This window comes from Perkinsus marinus, assembly GCF_000006405.1.
Source record: "Perkinsus marinus ATCC 50983 genomic scaffold scf_1104296953018, whole genome shotgun sequence".
In the NCBI taxonomy this organism is placed as follows: Eukaryota; Perkinsozoa; order Perkinsida; family Perkinsidae; genus Perkinsus; species Perkinsus marinus.
Window position 1 is genome coordinate 161,310 of NW_003208655.1, and position 26,092 is coordinate 187,401.

The following is a 26,092-nucleotide window of genomic DNA, read 5'->3' on the forward strand; positions in this document are numbered from 1 at the left end:
GCTGTGACAAGGGATGGAAGATATTGCACACCTCGATCTACTCCCCGCTGATGGGAAACTAAGGCTTGACCCAATAGGAGTAAAGCCCCGACCATTGACGCGCTGGACGAGCCGGCTGAGCTGCTTCTGCAGCGACTGAAGAGCTCTGAGACATGCTCTACACAGCACGGTGAACGAATCAGCCGACTTAGCGCCTTGTGCCTCAGTGCGTGTCCGTCGGCCCTTCTCTTCGCCACGTTGATTCACGCTGGAAGTATGTAATTGTCGAAGCAATAGAGAAACCTAATACCGACGGACCATCTTAGCAAGCAGAAACACTATGATTACCTGACTCGCTAGAGAGCGGAAGTCGGCCAGATAGCATGTTTCTGATGCCCTGAGTGAATCACATTCTGCAACCGCCGAAGCGGCCGCCGAAATCTGAAGCAACAGTTCAGAAGCCGTGGCTCCAGTCGGGGGGATCCTCACTTGCTCCTCAAGCAAAGCTTCCAATTGTCGCCTCCTGTCCCTCTCATATGCCAACATGCAAGCCAATTCAACTTGGCGCGGGGACGTAGTGTCTGCGAAGGACATGTCATAAAATGAAGGTAAGGCAGGGCCATAGTCACCTGAGTTCTCATTGTAATTAGTTGTCGGAATAAGAAGAGATGAAAACGACTTATCTCGGCTGAAGTCCGCATCGGCAAGAGAGCCGACGGCTTGCCTCTTCACCTGTTTCCAGGACGTTATGTACGTCTATGGCCGCCTTCCACGTACTAGGCTTTCTATAAGGTCACTCTTAATACGGAGTTGCTGTTGTAGCTCATTGAGAGTCCTCATCGTCGCAGTGTCAATCTTGCACACAATCGTCCTCTAGCACAGAGGAGCCATCAAGCGTATCGCGACTCCAGTGAGGTCCGACCTGCAGATGTCTAACGCGTTCCTCTCGCTTCTTCAAGATCTGGTTCTCCTCCTCCAGTTCTTGAACTCGTCCGTCGAGGTAAACGAGGACTTTCATCCACAGCTCACCGCCGTCACCATTCTCCTCGCTGTCAGGAAGTCCGACAGCGTACCGGTCTAGGAATTCTATTCCCGGCCAGAACCTAGACCGGCGGTCGGCTCCCTGGGGGTTCGCTGAACCAACCTCTCGAATTTGAGTTCCTGTTCTTCATGTTTGACTAACTTCTTCTTAAGATCTTCAATAACCTTGTTTTGTGTCGAATGCTCATTGACAAGGGACTCGGTCTGCATTCCCGTTTGCCTGTCACAGCCATTGCTTCTGCTTCAACGATCCTTGTCGGTCCCCACCTGGTAGCAACCTCTCGTTGCCTGGTGTCCTCTCGTGATGCGTCGTCAGCGTGTTCCGATTTGCCGTGCATCAGGATGCTGTTTTGAGCCGTTAATGCCATATTCGCTGCTTTCTGAAGTATCCAATACGTTCTCCATAAAGCCCGCGAGGGGAGTGTACGGAGGGACGTTCTAATCACTCACTAGATCTTCAAGCACTCGTGTGGTCGCATCCAAGCGTTTGCGAAGGGACCGGACTTCCTCCTAAGTGGAGTTCACAATCCAACCAACGACACATCATCGGAATGAACCCACGTCGGACATCGCAACCTGCCGTTTACCACTGCTCACTTCCGCTCTCAACGCCATATTCGATGCGCGGAGGGAACTGATGTCTGCGCCTTGTATCTAGAAGGCTCTCTGTGTGATGCATGCCTTAGTGAATTATTTATATGCTCATCACTTTCTCAGCGTGTTCAAGCTCGTGGCAGCGACTCTGGCTGCGTGCCAGCTGCCTCTGTAAGTCTTCGATCGTTGGTGCATCGGACACTGAAAGGGAGGTCTTGTTCTCTATCGTATAATCACAACCCCACTCAGCGTTGCGTCGTCACTTCGAGGTACTGGAAAACTCAGGGATGACGAGCGTTGCGGAAGTTCATCAGCAGGGGGTGGTGGAACGAGCAACGAAGCTCGTATGTCCAAACTCCCTACAGGAGGTACCAATGCAACCGAGGAGGCATCTTCCCCGACTCGTACCGCGGCTCCGTCGAGGGGCCCGCCTGCCTCCTGGAGTCGAGGCTGGACTTGAGGTCGGCAGGGATACTGGTGGAGAATCTGCGCAGAACTTCTTCCTTCAGATGAGACGTTCCCCATGATACCCGACTGTTTGTCTCGCCCTTCACTTTCTTCGGGCCTCTGTGAGATAGGACCGCGTCTGAAGTGTTGTTAGGGTGAGTCAGTCGTAGATCAGTTGCCAGACTATATATATAAGTTACCGTTTCTCGTTGTCCGAGGATTGAATGGGCAGCTCTTCCTGAAGGATGTCCTGTAGGAGCTGATCTGATGAAGTTCGGGAAGCTTGGGACGAGGGTGATGCATCCGACGATCCCGGCATGGGCTGACGAAAATCCCCAACGCAAATCGGCTTCTCAGTTTGAAAAGCCCCCCACAGAGAGAGCCTCTCTGAGAACAATCTCACGAGCTTCCCATATCAGTCCATAGATGGGCAACAGAGTCGAACAACTCAGTCGAAGCAGCGTTGGACTGTGAACTCAGATACCATCCTAAGTTTGTACAGAATTATTGTGATCGGCATGTGGGTGTCTCTCGAACCCTGAGGCCTACCCCACACAGACACGACACTAGTGATGACTCGAAACGTGATGGATTCAACTCAGTCGGAAGCCGAGGGGTCTGATTGTGCCTTAGCAGACAGGATCTGCTCGACAGAGACGCTGAAGTTGGGCTGATCTTTCTCATCATCCAGACTCTTAGTCGCAAAAGTGAGATAGCTTGTGTGGCCTCGCATTGGGAGCTGGTAACTGAAGCGGAGTATTCCGATGAGGAAGCAGCCAACGAAATCGAGGGCACGGCAGCTTACGAGAGCTGCTCATCGGTGACACCCTTAGTGACAGCATTGGTCTTGCCATGATCATCCCGACCACGCTTTCTATTCCGGTTCAACTTGGCAGTACTCATAACCCTGAGTCCAGAATGAGAAGTCATAGTAGCATTCCTCTTACCCCCACTCCTTCAGCATACACTCGTACGTGTGGATGGCAGTGAAGCCCTCAGCCTCCATGGCCGCGCAGTTCTTCATCACCTATCACCACCAAAGAGCATTAATGGTCGTCACGAATGAATGGGGACTCACTTGCTCGATGCACGGAGAGAAGGTACACAGGAGTCCCCCTTCCTTCAAGTGCTTCCTAGCTGTTGATATGCATTTCCATGGTGCTGGCAAGTCCCAGAAGACAGCATCCATGCCGACAAGCTGAGACACGGTAGAATCGACAAATGCACTACAGGGGGGACGATACTTCTTCGGGAAGGCCGTCGTGAATGACATCTCTATGCTGGATGGTTACGATGTCGGAAAAGCCATATCGTTCGAAGTCAGACCTGGCAGGAGGGGGCATCCAAGGTCGATTCTATAGAGGGTAGTACGAACTTGGCCTCGGCAAACCTGGGCTCGTGGTACTCGAATGTGTACAGGTGGCCGTCCAGGTCCCTGTCGCTGCCATGATGCCTCAACGCTTGGATGAGTGAAGTCGATAAGGACCCACTCCCGGTCCCTACGAGGAAGATGGTTCCCCGTCCGGCACAACCACATTATTGGACCCACCTGCCTCCACTACTTTCTTGCCAGGTCGGATATCGAGACCGGTGAGGATCATCGAGATGTCGCCGTGGTACTAAAAGGGAACGTATGGCCAGTGAGGCCTCAGCGGCTCCCCCTACTATGATCTGTGTTCTATGTCGGACAGTGTCAGTGATGAGGGCTGGGGTCGGCCGAACCAATACCATACCGCGCCTGAGAGAAATCACGATTTGAATGGAGGAGTAGTACCACTCCTACTTGAACTTCTCTTGTGAGGTCCGAGGTTCACACGTCTCCCCCCAAGTGAGCTTGCCAATGATGTCATCGTGATGGAAAGCACCGTGCCTGAGCAGAACGAGTTAACGCTAGTGAGAGTAGACACAGAGTACCTGCAGTTGGTGATAGCTCCTGGTGTGAGGGCAGGTATTTGTATTATAGAGTCAAAGGACCGGTACAAGAGGACGAAATCATTAGCCGCTAGCGGGGCCGGGGAAGACATCAGGGTGGACTGTATCAACTATGGATGGACCTTACTATACTAGTAGGGAACGTATGATTGAACCCAGACTGGGGGCTTCTGAGACCCCGAATATCTTAAGGTAGTAGTAGTACACGGAGGCCCCGAGAGTATCCAGATTGCTGGGTAGGCCACTATGGGATTATTGAGACAATGGGAACACAGGTGTCTCGACGACAACAACAACAGCTCGACACGCTGTTGTTGTTTGTACTATATAGTGGTAGTAGTAGTACGACTGTTAAACCAACGGAGACTTCCCTAGGACCTCCTAGCTATCACTAACACGTGAAGTTGGCCATGTGCATATTATCCCAAGATGATCACTCATAGTAGAATTGTGATAGGGAATGCCAATAGGCCCGCCCTCCCACTGGTGAGCGCAACTACATGGCAGATGCAAAACAAACGGAGTCATACAGAACTGGAAGCATCACCACCACCATACCATCCATCACTCTTTCGGAAAACAGGAACTATATCAGACCACACCGTCGTACCAGGATACTTCGCCTTGAACTCATCCACATTCCTCGGGTCGCCGTAGCCGAACAAGCAGCTACCGCTACCGGACATGGATACGCCTGATAGACCCATCACGCCCTCCATGTCCCTGGCCAGCTGTGCCAGTTCTGGTCTGATCTTCAGAGCCCCACGAGTGAGATCATTGAGTGGCAACGGAGCTGGGCCGGCACCACTCATATACTCCTTATACACAGCCGGAGTTGGAAGGCCTGAGAGCGATAAGCACTCACTAGCTGAACTCCTGAGGGCCCTACTACTACCGAAAGAGGGCTTCACAAACACCATGCCCTTGCTGCCACCAACCGCCTCGGGGCTCATGGGGAGGACCTCATCTCCAACACCACAACAGAGAGCCGCTCCTCTGCTGGCCAGGAAAAAGGGAAGATCGCTCCCTAACTGATCAAGGGGTCCAAAGTCCATCGCAATAGGCGACCAACGACTGTATTACTTCCCGGGACCACTCCGCCAAGGTATCGTCAGTCGCCCCGAAATGTGTGAGCCGATTGGCCGCCCATAAGACCGTGGCACCATTGGAGCTACCGCCTCCCAGACCGGCTTGATTCGGGCACCGTTTGGTGAGTGTCACTGAAACAGCATAATCCAATGAAAAGAAGCCTCCATAGACTCACCATGAAAGTGTTGGTCAATACCAGATTTCCGTCGGAACAGATCCAAAGCCCTCAGGACGAGGTTGCGCTCGTCGGTCGGCACGCTGGGATCGTCACAACGTAGCGTGTCCTTGCTATCATCAGTAGTGGATATGTGTACCCAGTCCCCAAGGCTTATGGTGTGGAACTGTGAGACCATAGTATGCATAGGATTGGGAGGATTAGTACGACCTATGGGAAATCTTCTCGACAGCTACTTAGCAGTCCGATTACCCGTGATCTTTAGGAACGTATTGACCTTAGCCGGAGAGAATAATTTCATCCCTGCCCTCCTAACCACAGCTCCCACTAGTACTGTTATACCCACAGTGGCTGCCGCCGGGACCATAGCAGACGACCATGAGCCGCCCAAGACCGTACTGATCCCCGACAGAGACGATCCACCCAAAACAGAAGCTGATGGAGTCTCTCCGGTCTTCAGTGAGGTCACAAACATCAGTGCCATCTGACCCACACTGCAGCATAATACCACGCAGGTCGCAAGTATGAGGATGCCTGGTAGGACCAAGGGCCGCCGCGGTTTGTGACGGTAACGCATGGCTACTACAGTAACGCCTCAGCAGCTATCAAAGAGGCAGCTCCCACTAAGAACACGACAACCACTGATCTGATCGGACAGCCCGACTAAGTGAAAATAAAATATATGGTCCAACCAAAGAAAAAAGTAGTCGCAGCGACTTGCTTCAGCTGATGGACTACGGGATGATACCGCCCTGACTGACGACATTGGGCCCACTCCCTGTCGCAATTTGGCCACAAAAGACCGGTGTTAAGACCATAGTTACCGTCGATACGAGCTAAAGGGAAGGAGGAGTGCACCACTAGCCGAACCGACTCTTACCTTGATCAGAACGTGAACACTGGGACCCGCGGTGTCCTTGCAGGGATCGCCAACAGTGTCACCAACAACTGATGCCTTGTGTGCTTCTGAGTTCTTACCTCCATGACTGCCAGTGATCTCTATGTACCTTAGGGGAAGCTGACGACTGGAGCTGCCACAGATGAACTATACTTCTTAGCGTTATCCCAGGCACCTCCGGCGTTGTTCAGGAAGAGGGCCATTAGAATGCCTGCTGCCGTCGAGAACATTAGGAATGCCGCAATGACTTGTGCTCCCAGAGTGGTGTCACCACGGTACGAGCCGATGACACTGAAGCATCGAGGACCATCACCATAGGCAGACCACAGGAGTCTCCTACCGGAAGACAAAGCCGACCACGACCGGCGACAAGGCGGCCAAGGCCCCAGGCCGGATCATCTCCTTCAATGCTGATCGACTGACAATGGCTATACATGTGTAGTAGTCCGGCTTGTCGCTCCAGTCCATGATCCCGGGCCGTTCTTTGAACTGTCGTCGGACCTGAGGGGGTCAGTCAACACCAGGACTGATAAAGACATGTTCTCACCTCGGTGACGACTTGGGCTGCGGCCCTCCCCACAGCGTTCATGGCCCAGGCCGCGAACAAGAAGACCAAACAGGCTCCTAGAATGCCCCCAACAAATACTTCACATCGGGCAAGGTCGACAGACTCGAACCTGATAGGGCTGGTGCGGGGGGAAAGGGACCACGGGCTGTAGAGCTGCTGACCTCTTGCCAGTGTATACACTGACTTCATCCATAAAGGCAGCGAATAACAAAAAGCACGCGAGTGCTGCAGTGCCGACCGAGAAGCCCTTCGTGTTGGCCTTGGTGACGTTACCAACAGCATCCAGCTTGTCGGTTATAAGGCGCACTTCATCCGACTGGATACATAGCATTGCTATCACCAACACAACCCTCGAGATCTATTTCGTACTACCTGTTGGCTCATTTCAACGATGCCTCCAGCGTTGTCGGCAATAGGTCCGAAATTACTCATAGCCAAGACGAAGACAGCAGTAGATAGCATGCCCATCGTGGCCACAGCAGTGCCAAAGAGTCCCGATATGCTAGCATCCGAGGCAGGTACCACACCAGCCGTCGCTGCCATACCTACGAGGAGGCTGCATGTGAGAACATCACTAGAAACAGTACCCATGTAGTAGCTCGATACCAAGGCTATCGAGATGCACAGTACTGGGGCTGCCGTAGACTCCAAGCCAACTGCCATGCCTGACCAGACCCCTTACAAGAGCATGCATGTAAGAGCCTTACCAGCTATGATATTGGTCGCTGGGCCCGTGGTCGAGGCATAGGCTATTGAACGGACCTTGTTGTGCCTATGGAAGGGTCAGGCATCATCAGCCGAGCCTGTGTAACTGACTCACTCATAGTCAGTGTAGTACTGTGTGATGATAACAAAGAGATAAGAACAGGCCATACCAACAGTACCACACCCGAAGAACCATGCCCAGGAATTAGTATTAGGAACCCAGAGAAACCATCGGCAGAGAATCATGAAACCGATAGTGGCCAAAAATAGAGTCACAGAGTATCTGAAATATTCAGCAAATTACCGCAGCGCCGCGAAATTCCAGAGTGCTTACGCTCGCTTCATTATCTTCATAGGGTCCTCATCAGCAGTATCCTTAGCGCTGTGGGTAGGCATACCCTTCTTAGCCCGTATCAGCATCATGCCCATGGACGACACCAGCATGTCCATACAGTGGACCTGATAGAGAGATATGGCACTCTGTAAGGAGGGGAACCTACCGCTAGCGGAAAGGCTACGAAGCCCGCAGTGACGCCTTTGTTCATTGACCCTTCATCGGCAAGGCTTCCGCCCAGTATCATAGCAGACAATATCTCAGCTGCGATCGACTCAAAGGTATCAGCACATTGACCAGCACAGTCACCCACATTATCACCGACCTAAGCCGAACAACGGTGAAGTCCACTACCATTGAGCCGTATAGCGCTGACCAGGTCGGCGATGGTAGCGGGGTTCCTAGGATCATCTTCTGGGATGCCTGCTTCCACCTTACCCACTAGATCTGCTCCAACATCGGCACCCTTAGTATATATACCTGGAAGCACAATAACGAGAGAATGATTCATAATGAGGTTGGACCTCCGCCGAGCTGAGCAAACATGGCAACCAAAGATGCGCCGAAGCCGTAACCCACCAAAAGGAGAGGCGCCTGTTGGAACCTGAGGCCAAACAACTAGAGAGAGGAAGAAGGTCGAGTATGGCTCACTCTAGGGTCGGATAGATAACCCTGAGAACGATCATGATGAAGGATAGGCCTCCTATGACCATGGCCACATTGACTAAGGACGCGAAGCCGCCTGCGCGGAAACATAGCTGGATGGCTGTGTTATAGCACCGTCTAGCCGCTGACGACACTCTCACATTAGCGCGCACCTGTTGAGAGGTATAATGAGATTCGATACTGAGGGATTGGTATTACCGACACCCACATGCCAGCATAACCAGCAAGAGCACTACAAAAGGCTCCTATCAGGAATGTACAAGCTGTGATGAGGGCCATGGACAAAGAGGATACTCTAAGGTTAGATGGTCGAAGCAGTGGCAGCGACGATCAGACTACCTAGTGGGCTTCCCGCCTCCAGCTGCACTTAGTACGGTATCGTCTCGGCTTATATAGAGGACGAAAAGAAGGAAAGCGGCCAGCAGAGATATCTTGGCAATGGTACCATATTGGACAGCGAAGAAGCCCTCACTGCCCTCTCTGATGGGCTCTGCGATGTTTTGCATGGCGGCATCTCCCTGACGAAATCAAGGCATGAGCATAGCCGCTGTTGTGTATACAAGTTACTACCTCATCATGTCTGAATACGAAGGCTGCCAACCAGAAGGCGAAAAATAGTGCATAAATGCTTGTGAGAAGGGCACTCACTGTAGCCAGTGTGGCAAAGTCGCTCGTGAACAGGCGAAAAATGAGCAGTAGGGCGAAATATCCCAACAGAAGACCTGAGGGGTGGCGGCGTCTACTAGGCTTCCCTTCCCTCCCAATGCTACCGTATGTGATAGTCTTCTTAGCTCTCGGATCCATCTGGTTGTACACGAAGACCAGCCTTTCTATTTCGGAAGTGTACTGCTTACCCTTCCTCGAAGTAGGGTAATTGACCATAGGACCACCAAAGGCCTCTGGTATGGCCCCTAAGCCGTTCATCTCGATACTCATGGACAATAGTAAAAATTCTGAATGCTACACCGGGAGGTACGATAAGATGTATGCGTCTCCTTCGCTCGTCTCAGAATAGTCTTCCTTACGCCTGATGAAGCCCTTCCACCTCCCATTTTGTTCAATCCCGAAGTCAACACCCATTTGTTCAGATAAGCACCATCATGACTGCATGAAACGACAACTTGTATCAAAGCTGCGAAGTGTCTCCGGCTAGGCCGTGCGTCCACATCAACTGAAAAGCCTAGGACCCTTGATATACGGTTGAATATAGAACAGTAAGAATAGTGAAAGAGTCTCTTTTGGAGAGATGAAGGTTTTCCGTTCCTCTCATATAACGCAGCACCTGCCCAACACAGGAAGCTCCACAATTTCGCTTCGGTGGACTCCAACTAACTTAGACGAAGGTGAAGTCCCTCAAGCTATCGGGTTATCACCCAGTAGCACGAGTACTACTGCCTCTGGCCTCTCCTGGCGGACAAGCGGATTCCATGCTCCATCGCGACGATTATGCAGACGATTGTGTGTGTTTTTGTCCAGTTCTGAGATAATTTACACGCGTATAACCGTTTATGAATGGCCTCTGGCCGTCAAAAGCACTACGACTGAAGAGATTTTCTCAAGGGAGGAGCACAAGATCCTCACGAAAGGAAGGTCTCCGTACAACTTAGAGGGCTAGCAAGCGTACGGATCCCTCTAAGTAAGGAATCAAAGAAATCCCAAGTGAACTCAAGGACTGACACATCATCGGTAATTGCATTGTCATCCGAAGGCAATTTATGTACATTTAGTGAACTAAAGACAGATATCTCACGATGAGGCGTATTGGCTTGGACATCGTCTTCGACTTGTGATACCTCGTATTTGGTGACCAAATTTTGGTCTGTCTGCGGATTGCACCTGCATTTCGTCACGCCGCCATCCCGTACAACGTTGCGGTATTCTTCTCTGCGCATCCACTTCTTGTCAAGCATGATCACAGCCACTTACCCTTCAATCTTCAGGCTGTTTACCTCCTGCCAGTGGCAGGTTGCCACTCACTATTATGATACCTGTCGATCCAATTGCTTTGCCTCGCATTTTCCGATTGCGGCATGCTCGTCTGCCACACGTTCTTATAACAATCAGCTACGAGCTTGTCGAGGTTTACATTGCTAGGCTTGAGACCACTTATAGCAAGCCTGCTGATTACCATGTCATGACGAGTCATGGCTTGATCTAAGCTTGTTCCAACTTGGAACTTCCAAGTAGAGAAGCCTTCTGACTCAGGAGTTATGAGGCAGGGCTCTGATATCCGTGTTATGCCTCTGCAGCGGGTTGGAATTCTTGACCGGCCTGCCCGCCCACGTGACCGTAGGAAACTTCGCGAACATAACATCGGCCACCTGACGGCATTGATTAGCTTCTACTCGAGCAAGGCGTAGCCCTCCAGGATCGTAGTCAGGCGAATTAGATTGGCCAATACCGCGAGTGTGTTCCTCCCATGAACGTCCGGCAGGTTGGGTTGACGCCGTAGATACTGAGGGCTGAGATGCAGCATGAATATGTGAGCGCTGCAGGGAAAACACAGGTTGTTGAGTTTGAGTCAAACTGTTTGACTTACCAAGTACGATTTCCACTGGAAATCGTACTTGGTAAGTTCAAATCTTGAACTTACCGAATTCATGACTCCATCCAGACAGCTGCGCATCGATTCTACTATGGGGTTATCGGAGGTCCTGGGCTTACCCTCAATGTCCGTACAAATCTACAGCAGAATGCAAAATTGCGCAGAGAGCATTCACACTCCCGTCATCCTTGTCTGTGCCGCTAGTAGCGTAGCGGCCCGCTACGATGAACAGCGTGTTCCTGACGTCGGAGAGTAAAGTAGTTGGTCAGGAAAGAACCGGAATAACGCAGATAAGCAACACAGTATACATGTTAACAGCTTGCGCTCGCTAACGCTGGCGGATTTTGGGAATGTGGGACATTAGCAGATTGCTAATAGCAATACTCTCTAACCTGCAGAAGGAGTCCTCCTGCGTGTCGGAACGCTGCTCGGACACGCCAATGGCGTGACGCCATTTAGTCAAACACGTCGAACTGTTCTATTCAATCAGGCAGACTCGCTGCCCGGTATCGTCTTTCCCCATCTCTTGTCCTCACAGATGTATTGTTGACCAGACGCAAGGTAGGACAAACATTGCCATCCTCCTTCATTGGATCAGGAGTAGGAAAAAAGTGACATCTGATAACAAGGTTGCCGAACCGTTGAGCTTGCCTATACAAAGTTGAATTACACAAGAATAACTCGCTGTCTACAGTGTAGACAACGTGTTATTCTTGTGACTCTACACTGTTGCATCAGTAAGTTGTTGGATACTTCCCATCCGTATTGGATCATCTACATAACGAGTCATTTTTCTAAAGCGACTGACACCAAATTACAAATCAAATCATCTCAGACCGATATCAGCGGGAGTACTCGAACAGAAGACGTTAGAAGTAAACTCATAGAAACTCGAGAGACCATGCACAGGATTGACCGGCACGATAGGGGACTATCCATTGCTGAGTATCACAGCCCAAGGATTCCTTACTACCGACCTGATGAATGATACAGGTTCTGGTTGGGCAGAGCCTCGACGACTTACAAATTGAGGAATCATTGATGGTCTCTTTACGAGTCTGATTGCATCGTCCGCTTTCAGCTCGATTCCGAAAAACTTGGCTCCAAAGACGCCTAAATCCAGTGCTCGTTTATGGGACGCATGATGAAACGAGAGGATGTATACAGATGGAGATACGTACATGTAAAGTCTCTCAGCTTCTCAATACAACCCATACTGTCAAAGGTTTCAGCGAGATATGGTATAAGGTGGGCTTGAGTATAGACTCCGGCCGCAGCACCAATACCAACCTTGAACAGAGTGACTCTGTCAGAGTCTGGCATCATCTCACGATAATGATGAACTGACCTCCTTTTTGGCTCGAGGATGAGGGGCGGAGTCGCTGCCAAGGAAGAACTTGGGGTTACCAGATGCCACCACTTCGCGGAGTGCCACTCGATCCGAGGGAAGCTTCGGCACGGGCTTGCAAAAGTTGTGATTGCAACCAACAACCTGAATGACAGTTGTCCTGTACTCGAGAAGTAATAGGTCTCGATGTCACCTCCGAAATCGTCAAATCCAAATGATGAGCAGTGATAGTCGCAGCAACGTTCTTTCCACAAGCCTTCACAGCCTCAACCGCGGCCTTAGTCGTGCAGTGTTCCAACACTATCTTCAGCTTGGGATAGGATCTGTGCAATTTATGCAGCTGCTCAAGGAAGAGCTCCTCAGCTTCCATTACACTCGCGCCAGGAACCTAGTTGATGACAATCGTATACAGTAGCCTACCAAGCAGCCTCGACCTCGGCATGCAGATGTAAGGAAATATCCAGCTCTTGCATCTTCTCGAACACGGAGGCGTACACGTCGTAAGACTCCACGCCCGACTCTGAACCAGTCGTGACCTACAGAAACCCTCAGCGCCGGTGGGGGCTGTTAGCCTACCCCTCTAGGATAGCTCTTGATGCCAATGACTCCTTGGCGTTTGGCGGCCTCGAGGTCGTCTATGTCGATGTCGGGAGATAGGTAGAGCATCATCAAAAAGGTGACGTTGGGATCGATGGCTTCTAACTCCTCCTTATACCTCAAGGCAAGGACACCATTGATAGGAGCCCCGCTATCAGCACTGAGTACTTTCGGGCCATCTCAGAGTTGGTGATAGGAGGATAGGTGTTGGGCATGACGATACAGCGATCAACACCTCCAAGGCGCACAGCTGGCACTGTGGCTTTGAGCATGCCGTCCTGCCTGAGGTGGACGTGGAAATCATCACAGTATGGTAGAGTGAATGATGGTTCAGCGGTCATTGCAATGAAGGGCTAGAATGATAATCGGCTGAATCAGCCGTAGTGACAACTACATGGTAGCTCATTGGGGGTCGTAGGTGTAGGGTGCTTCTATTAGTGATTTTAGATGTATCCACATTCCCCAACCCATCGCTCATCATGTCCGATCTCCCGCTCAACATAGCCGAACGCTCCCGGAGGCTTTCAAGTACCGCATGAGGCGCGTTGAAGTTTGATTCCTAAGCGCATACACGGTCTGACAGTCCCACCTATGAACTCAAGGCACTTCGAACGTAGGTTTAATCTACGAGTTCATCATCCCGAGTGCCTCATGATTCAAAGGTGTAACTCATGATTCTCACCGGGCGAGCGCGAAACATCTCAGCCGTTTCAAAAGTGTAAGACGATCCTGCTTATGATTTTAAGTAGGATAGACTTTTCAAAGCGAGATGATCGATAGAGTCTCAATTAGTCTGGGTGTGGTATTAGGTCGATCGGCTAATCATAAACCACCATTTTTCAACCATAGAAATTAAGACCTCGACGTTTACAGCTATGGACTTAGCACACAGTAGGATGATATTCGAACAGACACCTTGGTTCAGTGAAGCTGGAACTGACACTACTACTGAGTAGTGGTGACTGAATCCACGCGTAGTGACTACTCGTGGATTCATAGCTTAATGTTCATGGGAGGACTGTGACTGGCTCTGCGCTATTGATGGTCTGTTAAAGGCTCTTGGTAGTTCTCGATAAGCCGTGTTCCCTTGGAAGGTATGTCACACTGCATCTCTTATTCTTGAACGTAGTTCACCCTGTACATGTCTACAAGCGGCGACACTTCTGGAGAGTCGCCGAAACGACAGCGGTTGGAGGCCGAGGAGGTCTATGTTGCTGTAGATGATTCTGGAGAAGTCAAGTTTGATAAGAAGACCTTCCGAGACATTGCTAAGAAATATAGGAAGGTTGAAGGTCTTGGGAAGAAAGGTAGTAGCATCACTGGGTGTGAGTACCTGGCTACTACATGCTGAGATGTCTAGTCATTTGACTGCAGCGCTTGAATTGGTCAAATAGAAACGCTTTATTAAGATGGTATGGTAGATAAAGTTCAGTCTAATAAAACTTGTGGCTCAGAAGGAAGTAGCTACCCTTAGTTCTAAACCGGTGCTTTGTATCATCGGCGTATCAGGAGACCAGCAATAGCAAAATCGAGATGAGCAGTAACTCTCCTTCCCTCCAGGTGTGAAAAAAATGGCAAAGTCGCTGAAACAGAGAAGGGAGCTTCGCCACAAGTCCATGATACAAGAGGCCGATGAGGCTCAGCTTGTCGCCACTGAGGTGTCTCCCTCGCCTACCATTCCGTTGACATGAGCTGCGTGTAGATATTCGCGACCAACGACGACGCCGGTGGCATCGATATGGACGATGGTGTTCGCAAGTCGTATAATCTCAGTCAGAAGGAATTAGCCTCGCAGGTACTCTTTCAAGTGCAGAAATCTATACCTCGGGTGTTTTATATGTTGTCTAGGTCGACATCGGCACTCAGCGCAAGCTGTTCGACTTTAGCCTTCCTGGAGGCCCCTTCACTGTCAATACTAGCACCAACGGCCGATACATGGTTACAGGCTCTCGCGGCGGTCAGTTCACGGTAGTACCAAGTTGATCCCATGAGTATCTAGTTTGCTGTGCTTCTGCACAGGTCTTGGATCGCCACACTATGAACCCACTTTGCTCGGAACAGCTGGACGAGCCTATATTGGATGTCACCTTTTTGCATGACCATACTCTTTTCGCGGCGGCTCAACGTAAATATACGTAAGTCCGTAATGTTAGTAGGAATGGAGGCAGTGATGGTATCAGGTATATATACGATTCAGCCACCGGTGCCGAGGTTCATTGCTTGAAGGACCATCTGAACAGCACTCATTTGGAGTTCTTGCCGAAGCATTATCTGCTGGTCAGTGGCTCCGAGACGGGAGAGATACGATATAGGGATGTGGTAGTGAAGGGTCAGCTAGGTTGGTGGAGAATTGCTCCTTGGAGTCTCCTCCAGCGACCGGGTGATGGTTCGAATTTTGAAGGACTTGGATCTTGCATTCCACTATGAGGGTTCTCTAAGAACCGTTCTTGCTTCCTCTGTCCATTTGCTCGACGAGTCCCTTCGTTATGCATCAACATACTCTGGGATTTAGTTCTGGTCGAATACCGTGTTGACTGATGGTATGCCTGTGGGGCATTCTCAATTGACGCGGCATCCTACTCGAGATCATACGTGGATTCTATCGGATGTTGGATTTAGAGATACCCCATTTCAGTCTACTGGTCAACACGTAGCCAAGATTGTTACGAGGCAGGGACCGATACAGTCTCTGAGGCAGAACCCTTCTAATGCTGTAGTGGTCACTGGTCACACCCGAGGCCACGTATGTATGTGGACGCCCAATCTCAAGGAGCCGGCTTTGAAGATGTTGGCTCACTTTGGACAGGTGAGCTCTCTGCTATAGGATGGCCATTCTATGCCCATGCGCAGGTCACCGCTTTGGATGTCACTAGTGATGGAAAGTATCTTGTTACTTGCGGTACTGACAGTAAATGGAAAGTGTAAGAAGTAGCGGCATTAGTCTGTTGGTGTCTCGAGCGCGAAGGCTAGGTACGACCTGCGAAAGCCGTCTGAAGAGTTGCAGCGATGTAGCTTCTCGGGCCGAGCTCCTACGTCTGTGGACATCTCCTTTGGCGACGCCGACTTGGCCTTCGGCTTTGGCTCTAGTGTTTCGGTCTTCCGAGGGGCAGATGTCTTTAGGAGCGGGAAGGCACCCAGTACTTACTTGAAGAACAGTTATAATGGTCAGCAAGTGAGGCACATTATTTGTGATCGCAACCATGATCACTTATCGATACAGGTCTCTAGCGTACGCTTTGTCCCCTATGAAGATCTACTGCTTGTGGGCACCAGTGGTGGTTTCAATACTATGTTGGTGCCTGGCGCAGGTTACACACAGTTCGACTCCTACGTCGCCAATCCTTTCGAAACTACCAAGCAGCGACGCGAGACTCAAGTGCGTAGCTTACTGGAGAAGCTACAGCCCGATATGATCGCTCTTGATGCCAACTTTATTGGACGAGTACAAGCTCCGAAGAAGGTTCCTACTAAACCACTATCTGATAGCGACGAAAGTGAAGCTGATGAGGAGTCATTCGCAGCCAAGCATAAAATGCGTGGGAAATCCAAGGCTGGCAAGCGTCAGCAACGAATGAACAAAATGCGAGGAGAAGCGGAGAGGAAGAGGCGGGCTAGAAGAGCTGGTGAGAGCAAGGTGGATGTGGAAGAGAAGAGTCTGGAGACGGCTCGGGCAGAGCATGGCGCGCTGGCTCGGTTTTACGTAAATAAGAATGAGTAGCTGTACAGGGCTACCACCGTAACACGTTTCGTTCCTCCGTTTCGCGAATCGAGTTGATGAAGTCTGATTGTACCACAATCATTGTAGGGGTAAAGTATGTGATTAGGGCGAAGTGCCGGCATCTGTTCCGGTCATCATTGCATTGCGTCAACATAGAGAAGGGCTTCATTCTCCGAATGAGCGTATGATGCGTGGGCCTCGCTTGCAATTTGGAGAGTCTCTCCCATGCAACAGTACTGCTCTACACTCGTATGACTTGCGGGGGACTTCTGGGATCGGCTGGTACTATCTGAGTGTACCAATAACACCGCTATGACACAAGTGATACATGGTCATTTGTCTGATAGAAACTTTGCTGGAAGATGCCCATGAAATATCAGCACCCATCAGTGTGAGGGGTCGATCTAGCACCGAACACATGTAGACACTTTGGCCGAGTGGTTAAGGCGGCGGCCTGCTAAGCCGTTGGGCTATGTCCGCGAGGGTTCGAATCCCTCAGGTGTCGTCATTGTTCGTGTCTCGCGACGAATCCCTCAGGTGTCGTCATTGTTCGTGTCTCGCGACGAATCCCTCAGGTGTCGTCATTGTTCGTGTCTCGCGAGCGCCGTATAGCTTCGTCGCTGTGTAGGAAGTTTGACGGAACTAGTGTGCATATGGAGTATCACTCAACACCCATCAGTCTTTAGACAAGACCCAACATACAACATACACAGACGCTTTGGCCGAGTGGTTAAGACGGTAGTCTACTAAGCCTTTGGTTGCCGCATTTATCATAGCTCAAACTCCCCAGAGCGGTGAAACAGTTCTTTCCTGCCTTTATCGACACCTACTCTGTACGTTATCTTCCTCGGGCTTCTCTAGATTAACCACCTCGAAGGACTCATAATACTAGCAACTGGCGACAAGCTAGAGGCAGCCTGCTTCAGGCAGATTCTTCGATCTAATGGGAGTTGCTCACTAAATTCACCATTTCATGGGAAAATATCAACTTGCTGCTGACTTTCACTACTTTGTTTGGGCTTTCCCTTATCGGTTTTAACTACATGGGATTCTTCTGAGTTTCCATTCATTTGGTCTGGGCTGTATTCATTCGGTTTCGGTTTCGGCCACATTGAATACACCTACGGAAAATTTCTCCCTCGTCTGCGTCAAGACCGTCAAGTTCTCACGTTCCCTAGTCTCGAATTCACGTAATTACGCGGTATCTAATCATCCTCCGATGATTTCGATCATTCCCAAGCGGTACGACCATTCGTGACGAAATTGTTGTTTCCTGCCATACCCCCATGAAGCAGATCGCCCTGAGTCCCCAAAGGCTAAGTCCCATTTCCTTCCGCTCCTTTGCTGCCGCCGTTAATGCTCGCCAGCGGCATGGCCCTCTGGTCGAGGATCACGGGATCATGGCGGGTTTGGTGACCATTACAAGCCAGAGTGGATGCACGATCCTTCCTCCACTCAGTGAGAGCCTTGCAGAACTAAGGCACTTCAGCGAAGATAAAGCAGCACTTGTACGAATGAAACTATTAAACAACAACTTGCTCAGTGGTCGAACTCATATCAGTGGTGGAAAATCTTGGCACAGAATACGTGTGTTAGGCGAATGAGGCAAGCTCAGTTGGTACAGGATGTTGTCATGCTCAATCGCAGTACAAAAACCGGGAATCCCCCTACTTTAACGCTGACCTGATCAGCACATACATAGATATACTACATGTTCCCTCCGATTAGAGAGCATCTTTTGATTCCATTTCTTGACGTGAGTCCGCAGCAGCTGCGGAGACGGGAGTCACAATAATGATCGGATCCGCCGAACTGAGTGGCCGTTGTAATGCAGTGGGCTCTCCAAACTCTATGCTAGGCCGATGCATCGGACTGGAGACAGGCCAAACCTTGATTCCCAAGGCTGGGTCTGTGCGATGGCGTCGCGGAGGGGAAGTGGGCGGCACTCCAGCTTCGGATGAGGTCCTCAACTGACGATGACTAGCCTCATCATCGCTCCGGTGTAGTTGGGCCGAGTAAGTCCCCGAGGTAGCATCATCGTCATCAGTACTCGTGAACCAAGGATGCTCTAGAGCTTCTCGAGCTGTAAGTCTGCCATAGAGACACCAATGGCCACAGTGAAGATGGCACATGACTACTACCTGCTATCAGGATAGAGTGAGAGTAGTCGACTCCGGAGATCCCTGGCTTCCTTCGAGATACCACTGCCGAGTCCCTCCAAATCCATAGTACTGATCCGTCTCATGATCGCCCTGTTGTCGGGCGCTGCTGCAGGTGGTACGGAAGGCCGGAGAAGAAGATGCAGAACTACACCAGCGGCCCACATATCGGAAGCGCTGGAATACCTGAATAGTTGCGCAGCTCGGCAGATGCAGCATAACGCCAATGGCCGCCGCACCACCTGCCCTTCCTGATGCACTCCGGCGCTAGATAGTGTATTGAGCCGACGATCTGCTTGTCAACGACCCCAGACTTTCCTCTACACCTCAGGGCAAGGCCAAAGTCTATCAGTCGGGCCACCTCAGCTCCGTCTTCATCTTCGGCAATCACAATGTTCTCCAATTTTACGTCGCGGTGTACAACGCCGCATTCATGACATCTAATACGAAGGCTACCCCGTCGGAGATCGCGATGAACCTCGCGTCGTTTCCTACTGTTCTAAGGCATGTAGTAGATCTCGAACGAATTTCTTAGCCTCCGCTTCCTGCATAGGGGTCGCAGTCACCCTCTCTGAAGCCGTTGTTGGAGTTGCACTAGAAGTTGACATCGATAGAAGTCGCAGTGCTAAACTCAACGGTGACTTGGAGCTACTCCTGCTACTACTCGGACTTGCAGCAGGAGATGCTGGACGGGAATCTCTGACTAAAACGACGATGCAGTACTCTACTCACAAGGGGGTCGAGTCCCGTCTCACTTGGTGGAAGCATCGGACCATCTATACTGGCAGGGGGAGGCAGCAGTGTATTCCCGAAGCTCGACGACCTCCTCGCTGCACGTAATACTGGTGACACGTGACACGGCTCCAAAGAGTTCACCTTGACCAACGAGCACATCACCAATCCAGCAACAACCAGGCGCAGACTCACATGTAGGACTCTCGATAGTAGAGTGCCTGCAGCGCAGTATTCCAGGACTAATCGGGCGTACATGTTATCGAGATATACGGCCTTTATAGAGCATATGTTGGGATGAGGGCAGACCCTTGCGAGCATCCTGACTTCATTACGCCATTCTGAACGGCTCCTATCCATCGATTTCACAGCCACCTGACACTGGAATCTGCACAACAACACCGCACCAACCTACCAACGAATCGTCTTCAAGGGACTTCCACAACTCCACAGTAGCACAACCTCCACCCCTGCCCAGGGGCACTTGCTCGCTGCATTTTTGATAGTCGTCATAAATGCTAGACTCGCTAATGGGAACTTCACCATCCTGGCTCACCGCACCAGAACTTCGATTTGATACGGCATCGTAGTTGTCAGCTGCCCAACGCTCCGAAGCACCATTTCGAGAGGGAGAGACCATTCGCGATGGGCCACCAGCCTGTCCCGACTGCCGCCTCTGGTGTCCTCTCTTGGAACAGAGTTCACCCCAGCATGGCATCCTCGATAAACCCTAACAATAATTCGATACTTCACAGCGACCCCTACGAATTGATACCAAACTCAACAGAAGGGAGTACTGAGTCGGTACTAGTGATAACAATAATGAAGATTCGTAAAGGAATTGACTCGTATGATCACTGTGGACAAGTCGACACTCAACTGCCATCTTCGGGGACATCGACGGACTCATCAAGCTCGACGGACTGTAAAGTTTGCCGTCAAACCGTCATTCGTCAATTGCCGACCATCACCACCAGAGACCATACAGAGTCAAGCTTCCACTTAGAGTTCTTGTTTAATCATATCATTGATCTTCCCATCAGAGATGAGCTCCTGAAGTTCGCTGTTGCCACCAATGAACTTGCCCTTTATGAACACTTGAGGGAAGGTCTTTTGACCCGTGACGGCCTTCACAGCTTCCTTCACAGCCGCACCATTCTCCATGGTATCAACCTCAACGACCTCCAAAGAGCTTGTCAACTGACAACAACCAACAAAATACTGCGATCGATCATACAACTAGGCCCTGTTGGTCTTCAAAGACGTCTTACCTCCTTAAGACTTGCAAGAGATGCCTTGCAATGGGGACAATAGGAAAGGGTGAAGCCTACGGCAGTAGCTGGGCCATTGATCTTATCCTCGACGAACTTCTTAGCCTGCTACCGCAAATGCATTGCTACGATCAGAAAACATGAGTGAGTACCTCTTCTGGGGACATGCTGGACTTTTTCTCCTCCGCATCTTCAGCCGAGGCAATCTTCTTACCTTCCAACCTACCCTCTATGCAGGCCTCTATATCGTCGGCGATATTAGCCTCCTTGGGATCCCAAAAGCACACGACCTCGCCACTGACAAAAAACGGCGCATTCTCCACACAAAGGGAACTGTAGAGAACTAACATACTTCTTATTGACGAGGAACTTGCCAAAGTTCCAAGGGATCGGCTTGGATTTTCCCAACTTCGGATCATACAAGCCTGAGTGGTACTTGAGGAACCTGTGACAGACACGATACTGACTCACTACTCTATGGGACAGGAGTTACTCAAAGACCGGAGATGCTTTGTCGCCGTTGACATCACAAGGCTCTGCTAGTAAAAAGACCTTGTCCTTGACACCAGGATAAGGCTTGAGGATGTCCGTCACGAAGTCATCGATATCCTTATTAGTCTTCATCTCCTGATTGAGGAATTGTCTGAACACCAACAGCATCCATAGATGACTACAATGAGAAACTTACCGGCTGGGGAAACCGACGATTTTGAAACCCCTGTCCCCGAATTTTTGGCCCAGCTCCCCGAAGAGCTTGTATTGGGCCTGAGTCAAGCCTCATTTGGATGCGACGTTGGCCACCAGCACGACGTCACCTGAGGAGAGGCACACTGACTTCACCAACAACATCAAGAGTAGAAGTACGTACCACGGAACTTCTCGAAGTTCAAGACCTCGCCGTTAATCAGCGGGGCCGAGAGCTTATAGAAGTTGTCGACGGTGACGCGAGGCTTCGTAGCACCAAAGCCAAGCGCACTCTGCAATCCTCCCATAGTTGGTTACTTTTACTTTCGAGTTGGAAATAAAATAAACTCTAACAACGGTAAAGTTAACTCGATGCAGCTCGTATGCAATGCTCACAGTTATCACGGCTATAGTAATACTAGCCTGAACACAGGATGGGACAGTTCTGTGGCCCTTCCTTCATTTCGTCTGTCTCAACACATCTCCATCGTTCCTCATTGGAGAGTTACTTTCGGATCGCCAAACGGTCATTATACTATTGTAATATCTTCAAGCTTCTAGCCCATTTTCCTTGAACACAATGTGTAACCTGTGTGGTGTCCATTCCGGCCGCATACTGACACGGAGCGGCAAAGAATAACTAACGCTTCCAGAACTATCGGAACTCGCTTTTACAAAAATTCAACATTGAGATAGCTCGCTTGAAGGAGGAACCCCGAGCCGAGATCCAGAACCCCGATGCAAGTTCACAATAGCAAACTTCTCCCGGGTCGTTTTGAGTGGTCTTGTTCGAAAGGGATAAACTGAGAAAACGTAAGATGCGCGAGTGCGGCAAGATCTCTCCAGTCATTGTTGTGCTGAAAATACCAAAATCCACATCAATTTCGGCATTTCCTCGACTTACGTTTAAATAGACTTCGGTCCGAATTTACCTCTGAAGTCCCCCGTACGTTTCAAAGAGGTTGCTCATTTCTATCTCAAGATCTCACCGCATCTCGTTTTTAAGGTGAGTTCCCTCACACCTGAAGCTGTGGAGCTTGTGAAGCGTTCTTGGAGTTTCTCAAGTTTGTGAAGTTAGGGTTCTAACCTCAAAATTCTCTAATCTCGAGGGGTTAGTGCAGCGTGGCTGCTGTTGGTGACTATTCCTATGTGAATTGCTTCATTCGTCTCTGGTATGAAATCGATTCATCGTCGCCCGCAATCAGCACTAGCGAAATCACCAGTGTTACTTTTCAGGGCTCTCGGGTACTACTCGGTATTACTGCTGAAAGCAACAACAGTGTGTTACAGGACCGCAGTTAATTTACTAAATGCCTACGGTTAAGCTGAAAGTGTCAGTGAGGAGTATAGCAACAGGAGACTACATCTCTCTTCATCCGAGTGATAGTTCATCACTCTTCAATGGGGTTCCTCCGGTCAATGGCCACTTCTGCCAAGTCTTGCAGTCCAGCACGCCTGGGCAGTATGTGGGCTGGGCAGGGCACGCGGCGTCGGTCAAAGGTGCTGTGGAGGTATCGAGGCCCTTCGCATCAGCTTTGGGATGGACAGAAGGTCAGTCTATCGAGCTTAGCCCTGTCTCTATCGAGAGCATACCCGAAAACACGGGCCCTATTGTGATACAACCATGCAGTAGCGACGACTGGGAAGTGGTAGAGCTACAGGCTGAGTACCTCGAATCGGCCCTGCTCTCCCAAATAGCGGTGCTCTTCCCTGGCCTCAAGTTCCCCTTATGGCCCGAGGGTGGAGGAAAGCCCATCTTTATGGAAGCCGTATGGGATGAAGATGAGCAGGCTGGAGGCACTCCCAAGGTGCCATTCAGATTGCTCTCTGAGTCTGATGAGCTCGCGATCGAGGCCAAGCCAAGGAAGCTGCTATTACCGGACATTCGGAATGAGGTCAAACGAATGTGCCGAGTTGTTTGTAGCGAAGAAATGTTTCCTACTGCTATTTACGACAAATATGGGGTCACTTGTGTGCTGCATTCAACTGCTGGAGTTACTACTGGTATTGCTCGGCTCGGTGATGATATTGTAGTACCGTCAATGGTCGACAACGATTTGGTGGACCCTGGGTACGTCCTGTTGCATCCCTTGGTGGCGGCTCATCATCCCGAAGTAATAGCTGAGGCTAGTGCAGTGTTGGTGAAGGCCTGTCGAGAGGAGCCCATAATACCATCTGAAATAGTTCTAACAACTGCAACGTATTGCGGTGATGTTTGTCGGGACTTCTGTGATACTGTAGATCGGCTCAGATGCTTGGTGATCCAAAATGGTGGTTGGATGAGGTTTCGGAGGCCTTCTGTGGCGGTGAACGGTAAGGTCACTCGCCGGGATGAGCCACCTCGGTCTAGGTCTAGTTGCCGTACAGTAGTGGTTGATAATGGAATACCAGAAATTCAATATTGTGATGAAGAGGGCATCCCAGCTAACCCTGTGGCTCGCAGCACCTCTGAGTATATCGACGTCAAGGTCACCTTCCCCGAGCAGTCTGTTTCTGACGTCTGCCTGGTCCTCCCACAAATGCTTTCCAAAACTGCACCGATCGGTCTCAACGGGACGAGCCTGAGGGATGGGGTCCACGTTGGGCTCAGTGCGAGGGTTGATGGGTCGATAGTTAAGTCTCCGAAGCCTCGGAGTCCACTACTGTCCTATATCCCGTTGGAAACAGCCGGGATAATGAGAACTTATCGTTATCGACAGTGCTTTGAGGAGCCTCCGCCTTCCCTACGTAAACTAGCTGCGGAGGTATCATCTTGTATAGTTGCTGGTCTGTCTGGTAGGATGCCTGCATCCCTACCGGTGCCTGGGGTGGTCGTGACGGGTTGTTCTGGTAGTGGCAAGAGCACGGCGGCTCGCTATGCTGTTGGCGCCTTGTGCTATACGGTGGTAGAGGTGGACTGCGCCCAGCTGGCCTCGGCAGAGAGGTTCAAGTTTGCAGTGGTCAAGAAGGCCCTTTTGGGTGCATTCAAGTTTGCCTGCACCTACGACCCGCCGAGCGTACTGCTACTGGATGATGTGGACGTGTTGCTGGGGCTGAGGCAGGATGGTAAACGACAGGGCGGACCGAGCTCAATATGCCAGGGAAGAAGTAGGGTGCTTGCCAGTATCTTGTGGGATGTGTTGAACTTCCATCTTCGGCCTACGCGGTCTCTGATAATTTTGGGGACAGCTGAAACTGTTGATGGCCTGGAAGGACTGTGTTCCTACATCGTGGCTCTGCCCTCGACGCTCGATGTGAAGGACCGTCTCGCCATACTGGGCAACGACCGAGGGGAGGGGTATACGTTGAAGGAGGTGTCGGTATTGGCCAGCTCTGGTGTGGATCTTCGTGATAGACGACGGGCCGAGGATAAGGGCATTGGCCGAGCCTCATTTCATAGACTGGGCTATCTGGGAGGGGCCAGCATCAAGCATGCGACAGAGAGACTTACTGATGCTATACAACTGCCCCTGAAGTACCCTGCTCTTTGTGGGGCTGTGCTCATACCGAAGGGGGCGATGCTGGTGGGACCACCCGGCTGTGGGAAGACGGCGTTAGCGATGAGCGTTGCTGAGGAATGTGGCCTACCAGTGGTGGCTGTGCGGGGTCCAGAACTGCTATCTAAGTACATTGGTGGTAGCGAGGCTCGGGTGAGGGAGACCTTTGCTAAGGCTCGAGCCAGGGCGCCTTGTGTTTTGTTCTTTGATGAGGTGGATGCCCTGTGCCCTGTACGAGGGGCCGATTCTACTGGCGTGACTGACAGAGTTGTGAATCAAATGCTGACCTACCTTGACGGTGTGGAGGTCTCGGATAGCCCTGTGTTTGTGGTAGCAGCGACGAGCCGGCCTGATATGGTGGATCCAGCACTGTCGAGGCCGGGTAGGCTTGACATTAGTTTACTATGCGACATACCTTCCGGAAGGGATGATCTGATTGATGTCCTGGAGCATGCTGTCACCGCCTTCGAAGGTCTCGAGGAAGTCATCGCTAAGGCCCCATCTGACTGGGCCATGCGCCTGATAGGTCTGCTCTCGGGTGAAGTTGGCTTCACAGGGGCTGACATCAGAGCGGCCTTGGCTACGGCTCAATTGAGTATCGATGAAGAGGATCAGGATGGTTGGGGGGCCCTCGAGGATGCATGTACGAGGGGGATGTGTTCTGTTCTCGACAGCATTTGCTTTCTTCCTCAGTCGCTAAGCAGAGTGCATCGGCCCCTCATGACGTGCTGAGGAGGTACATCGATCAGTTTGCGGCCTATCGGCGGGATCAGTCCCATGAGGCAGACCCCTACCATCACCGTCATCTAGGCCCCTCTTTCGATGATGGGCTCTCGAATGGTATGGACCGGAGGCCTGGCAGTCGAGTGGCGTTAGCGTAGACTGTGTACTGAGTGACTCTACTTTTACGTTTCGTTTTTTGTCTCTCGGGCTTTGCGTCAGCAGTCATTCGGCAATCCTACATGGGGTATGGTTTGGGGAGGTCTTTCGGAATTGCAGTATCTGCCATTTTGATGAGTGCTCACGAAAGGCCCTTTCCAGAGGGGGATAGTATACACAGCGATGACACGACCGCTGGTGGGAATAATGGGTTCATCGCGGAGGTCCTTCTACCATCGTTCCACAGGATCCTTC

The 26,092-nt window shown here is 50.9% G+C and overlaps 9 protein-coding genes and 1 non-coding gene across 10 annotated transcripts; 3 read left to right on the plus strand and 7 right to left on the minus strand.

Moving 5' to 3' along the window:
• Window positions 1-829: 829 nt before the first annotated feature.
• Pmar_PMAR017647 (hypothetical protein) lies at window positions 830-1,388 on the minus strand (the record flags this gene model as incomplete). Its single annotated transcript, XM_002776733.1, has 3 exons — window positions 830-1,082; window positions 1,124-1,240; window positions 1,288-1,388. The coding sequence occupies 3 exons, from the start codon at window positions 1,386-1,388 to the stop codon at window positions 830-832; spliced, it is 471 nt and encodes a 156-aa protein (XP_002776779.1).
• Window positions 1,389-2,659: 1,271 nt separating this feature from the next.
• On the minus strand, window positions 2,660-4,105 carry Pmar_PMAR017648 (tRNA methyltransferase complex GCD14 subunit domain containing protein; the record flags this gene model as incomplete). Its single annotated transcript, XM_002776734.1, has 10 exons — window positions 3,976-4,105; window positions 3,845-3,931; window positions 3,727-3,799; window positions 3,611-3,680; window positions 3,437-3,560; window positions 3,306-3,387; window positions 3,140-3,259; window positions 3,009-3,088; window positions 2,867-2,968; window positions 2,660-2,807 (listed from the first exon to the last, which is right to left on the minus strand). Exons 1-10 carry the CDS (start codon window positions 4,083-4,085, stop codon window positions 2,660-2,662), a joined length of 996 nt encoding a protein of 331 aa, XP_002776780.1. The 5' UTR covers window positions 4,086-4,105.
• A 412-nt stretch (window positions 4,106-4,517) lies between these two features.
• Pmar_PMAR017649 (4-diphosphocytidyl-2-C-methyl-D-erythritol kinase, putative) lies at window positions 4,518-5,624 on the minus strand (the record flags this gene model as incomplete). Its single annotated transcript, XM_002776735.1, has 5 exons — window positions 4,518-4,837; window positions 4,889-5,024; window positions 5,077-5,213; window positions 5,258-5,467; window positions 5,510-5,624. 5 exons carry the CDS (start codon window positions 5,622-5,624, stop codon window positions 4,518-4,520), a joined length of 918 nt encoding a protein of 305 aa, XP_002776781.1.
• A 308-nt stretch (window positions 5,625-5,932) lies between these two features.
• Pmar_PMAR017650 (Pyrophosphate-energized membrane proton pump, putative) lies at window positions 5,933-9,374 on the minus strand. The gene is made up of 19 exons (XM_002776736.1): window positions 9,199-9,374; window positions 8,999-9,150; window positions 8,768-8,946; window positions 8,627-8,723; window positions 8,414-8,580; window positions 8,287-8,366; window positions 8,139-8,242; window positions 7,929-8,087; window positions 7,763-7,887; window positions 7,544-7,711; window positions 7,431-7,495; window positions 7,299-7,388; window positions 7,096-7,268; window positions 6,885-7,039; window positions 6,703-6,832; window positions 6,496-6,656; window positions 6,309-6,446; window positions 6,138-6,264; window positions 5,933-6,093 (listed from the first exon to the last, which is right to left on the minus strand). The coding sequence occupies exons 1-19, from the start codon at window positions 9,362-9,364 to the stop codon at window positions 5,992-5,994; spliced, it is 2,538 nt and encodes an 845-aa protein (XP_002776782.1). The 5' UTR covers window positions 9,365-9,374; the 3' UTR covers window positions 5,933-5,991.
• Window positions 9,375-11,854: 2,480 nt separating this feature from the next.
• On the minus strand, window positions 11,855-13,259 carry Pmar_PMAR017651 (dihydroorotase, putative; the record flags this gene model as incomplete). Its single annotated transcript, XM_002776737.1, has 8 exons — window positions 11,855-11,950; window positions 11,998-12,086; window positions 12,155-12,263; window positions 12,322-12,465; window positions 12,515-12,695; window positions 12,742-12,857; window positions 12,898-13,036; window positions 13,087-13,259. The coding sequence occupies 8 exons, from the start codon at window positions 13,257-13,259 to the stop codon at window positions 11,855-11,857; spliced, it is 1,047 nt and encodes a 348-aa protein (XP_002776783.1).
• Window positions 13,260-14,059: 800 nt separating this feature from the next.
• On the plus strand, window positions 14,060-16,636 carry Pmar_PMAR017652 (U3 small nucleolar RNA-associated protein, putative; the record flags this gene model as incomplete). Its single annotated transcript, XM_002776738.1, has 9 exons — window positions 14,060-14,225; window positions 14,479-14,576; window positions 14,621-14,713; window positions 14,767-14,886; window positions 14,938-15,053; window positions 15,099-15,237; window positions 15,554-15,724; window positions 15,769-15,839; window positions 15,889-16,636. The coding sequence occupies 9 exons, from the start codon at window positions 14,060-14,062 to the stop codon at window positions 16,634-16,636; spliced, it is 1,722 nt and encodes a 573-aa protein (XP_002776784.1).
• A 423-nt stretch (window positions 16,637-17,059) lies between these two features.
• Window positions 17,060-17,141, plus strand: Pmar_PMAR017653. Its single transcript has one exon. It is a non-coding gene; the product is annotated as a tRNA-Ser (tRNA).
• Window positions 17,142-18,360: 1,219 nt separating this feature from the next.
• Window positions 18,361-20,167, minus strand: Pmar_PMAR017654 (Death-associated protein kinase, putative; the record flags this gene model as incomplete). The annotated part of the gene is made up of 6 exons (XM_002776739.1): window positions 18,361-18,727; window positions 18,778-18,981; window positions 19,038-19,235; window positions 19,551-19,748; window positions 19,784-19,938; window positions 20,084-20,167. 6 exons carry the CDS (start codon window positions 20,165-20,167, stop codon window positions 18,361-18,363), a joined length of 1,206 nt encoding a protein of 401 aa, XP_002776785.1.
• Window positions 20,168-20,529: 362 nt separating this feature from the next.
• On the minus strand, window positions 20,530-21,790 carry Pmar_PMAR017655 (glutathione peroxidase, putative; the record flags this gene model as incomplete). Its single annotated transcript, XM_002776740.1, has 8 exons — window positions 20,530-20,727; window positions 20,799-20,903; window positions 20,951-21,095; window positions 21,151-21,243; window positions 21,292-21,441; window positions 21,487-21,563; window positions 21,591-21,613; window positions 21,667-21,790. 8 exons carry the CDS (start codon window positions 21,788-21,790, stop codon window positions 20,530-20,532), a joined length of 915 nt encoding a protein of 304 aa, XP_002776786.1.
• A 1,002-nt stretch (window positions 21,791-22,792) lies between these two features.
• Window positions 22,793-25,839, plus strand: Pmar_PMAR017656 (hypothetical protein; the record flags this gene model as incomplete). The annotated part of the gene is made up of 4 exons (XM_002776741.1): window positions 22,793-23,619; window positions 23,724-23,795; window positions 23,833-25,601; window positions 25,652-25,839. 4 exons carry the CDS (start codon window positions 22,793-22,795, stop codon window positions 25,837-25,839), a joined length of 2,856 nt encoding a protein of 951 aa, XP_002776787.1.
• Between the last annotated feature and the right edge of the window lie 253 nt (window positions 25,840-26,092).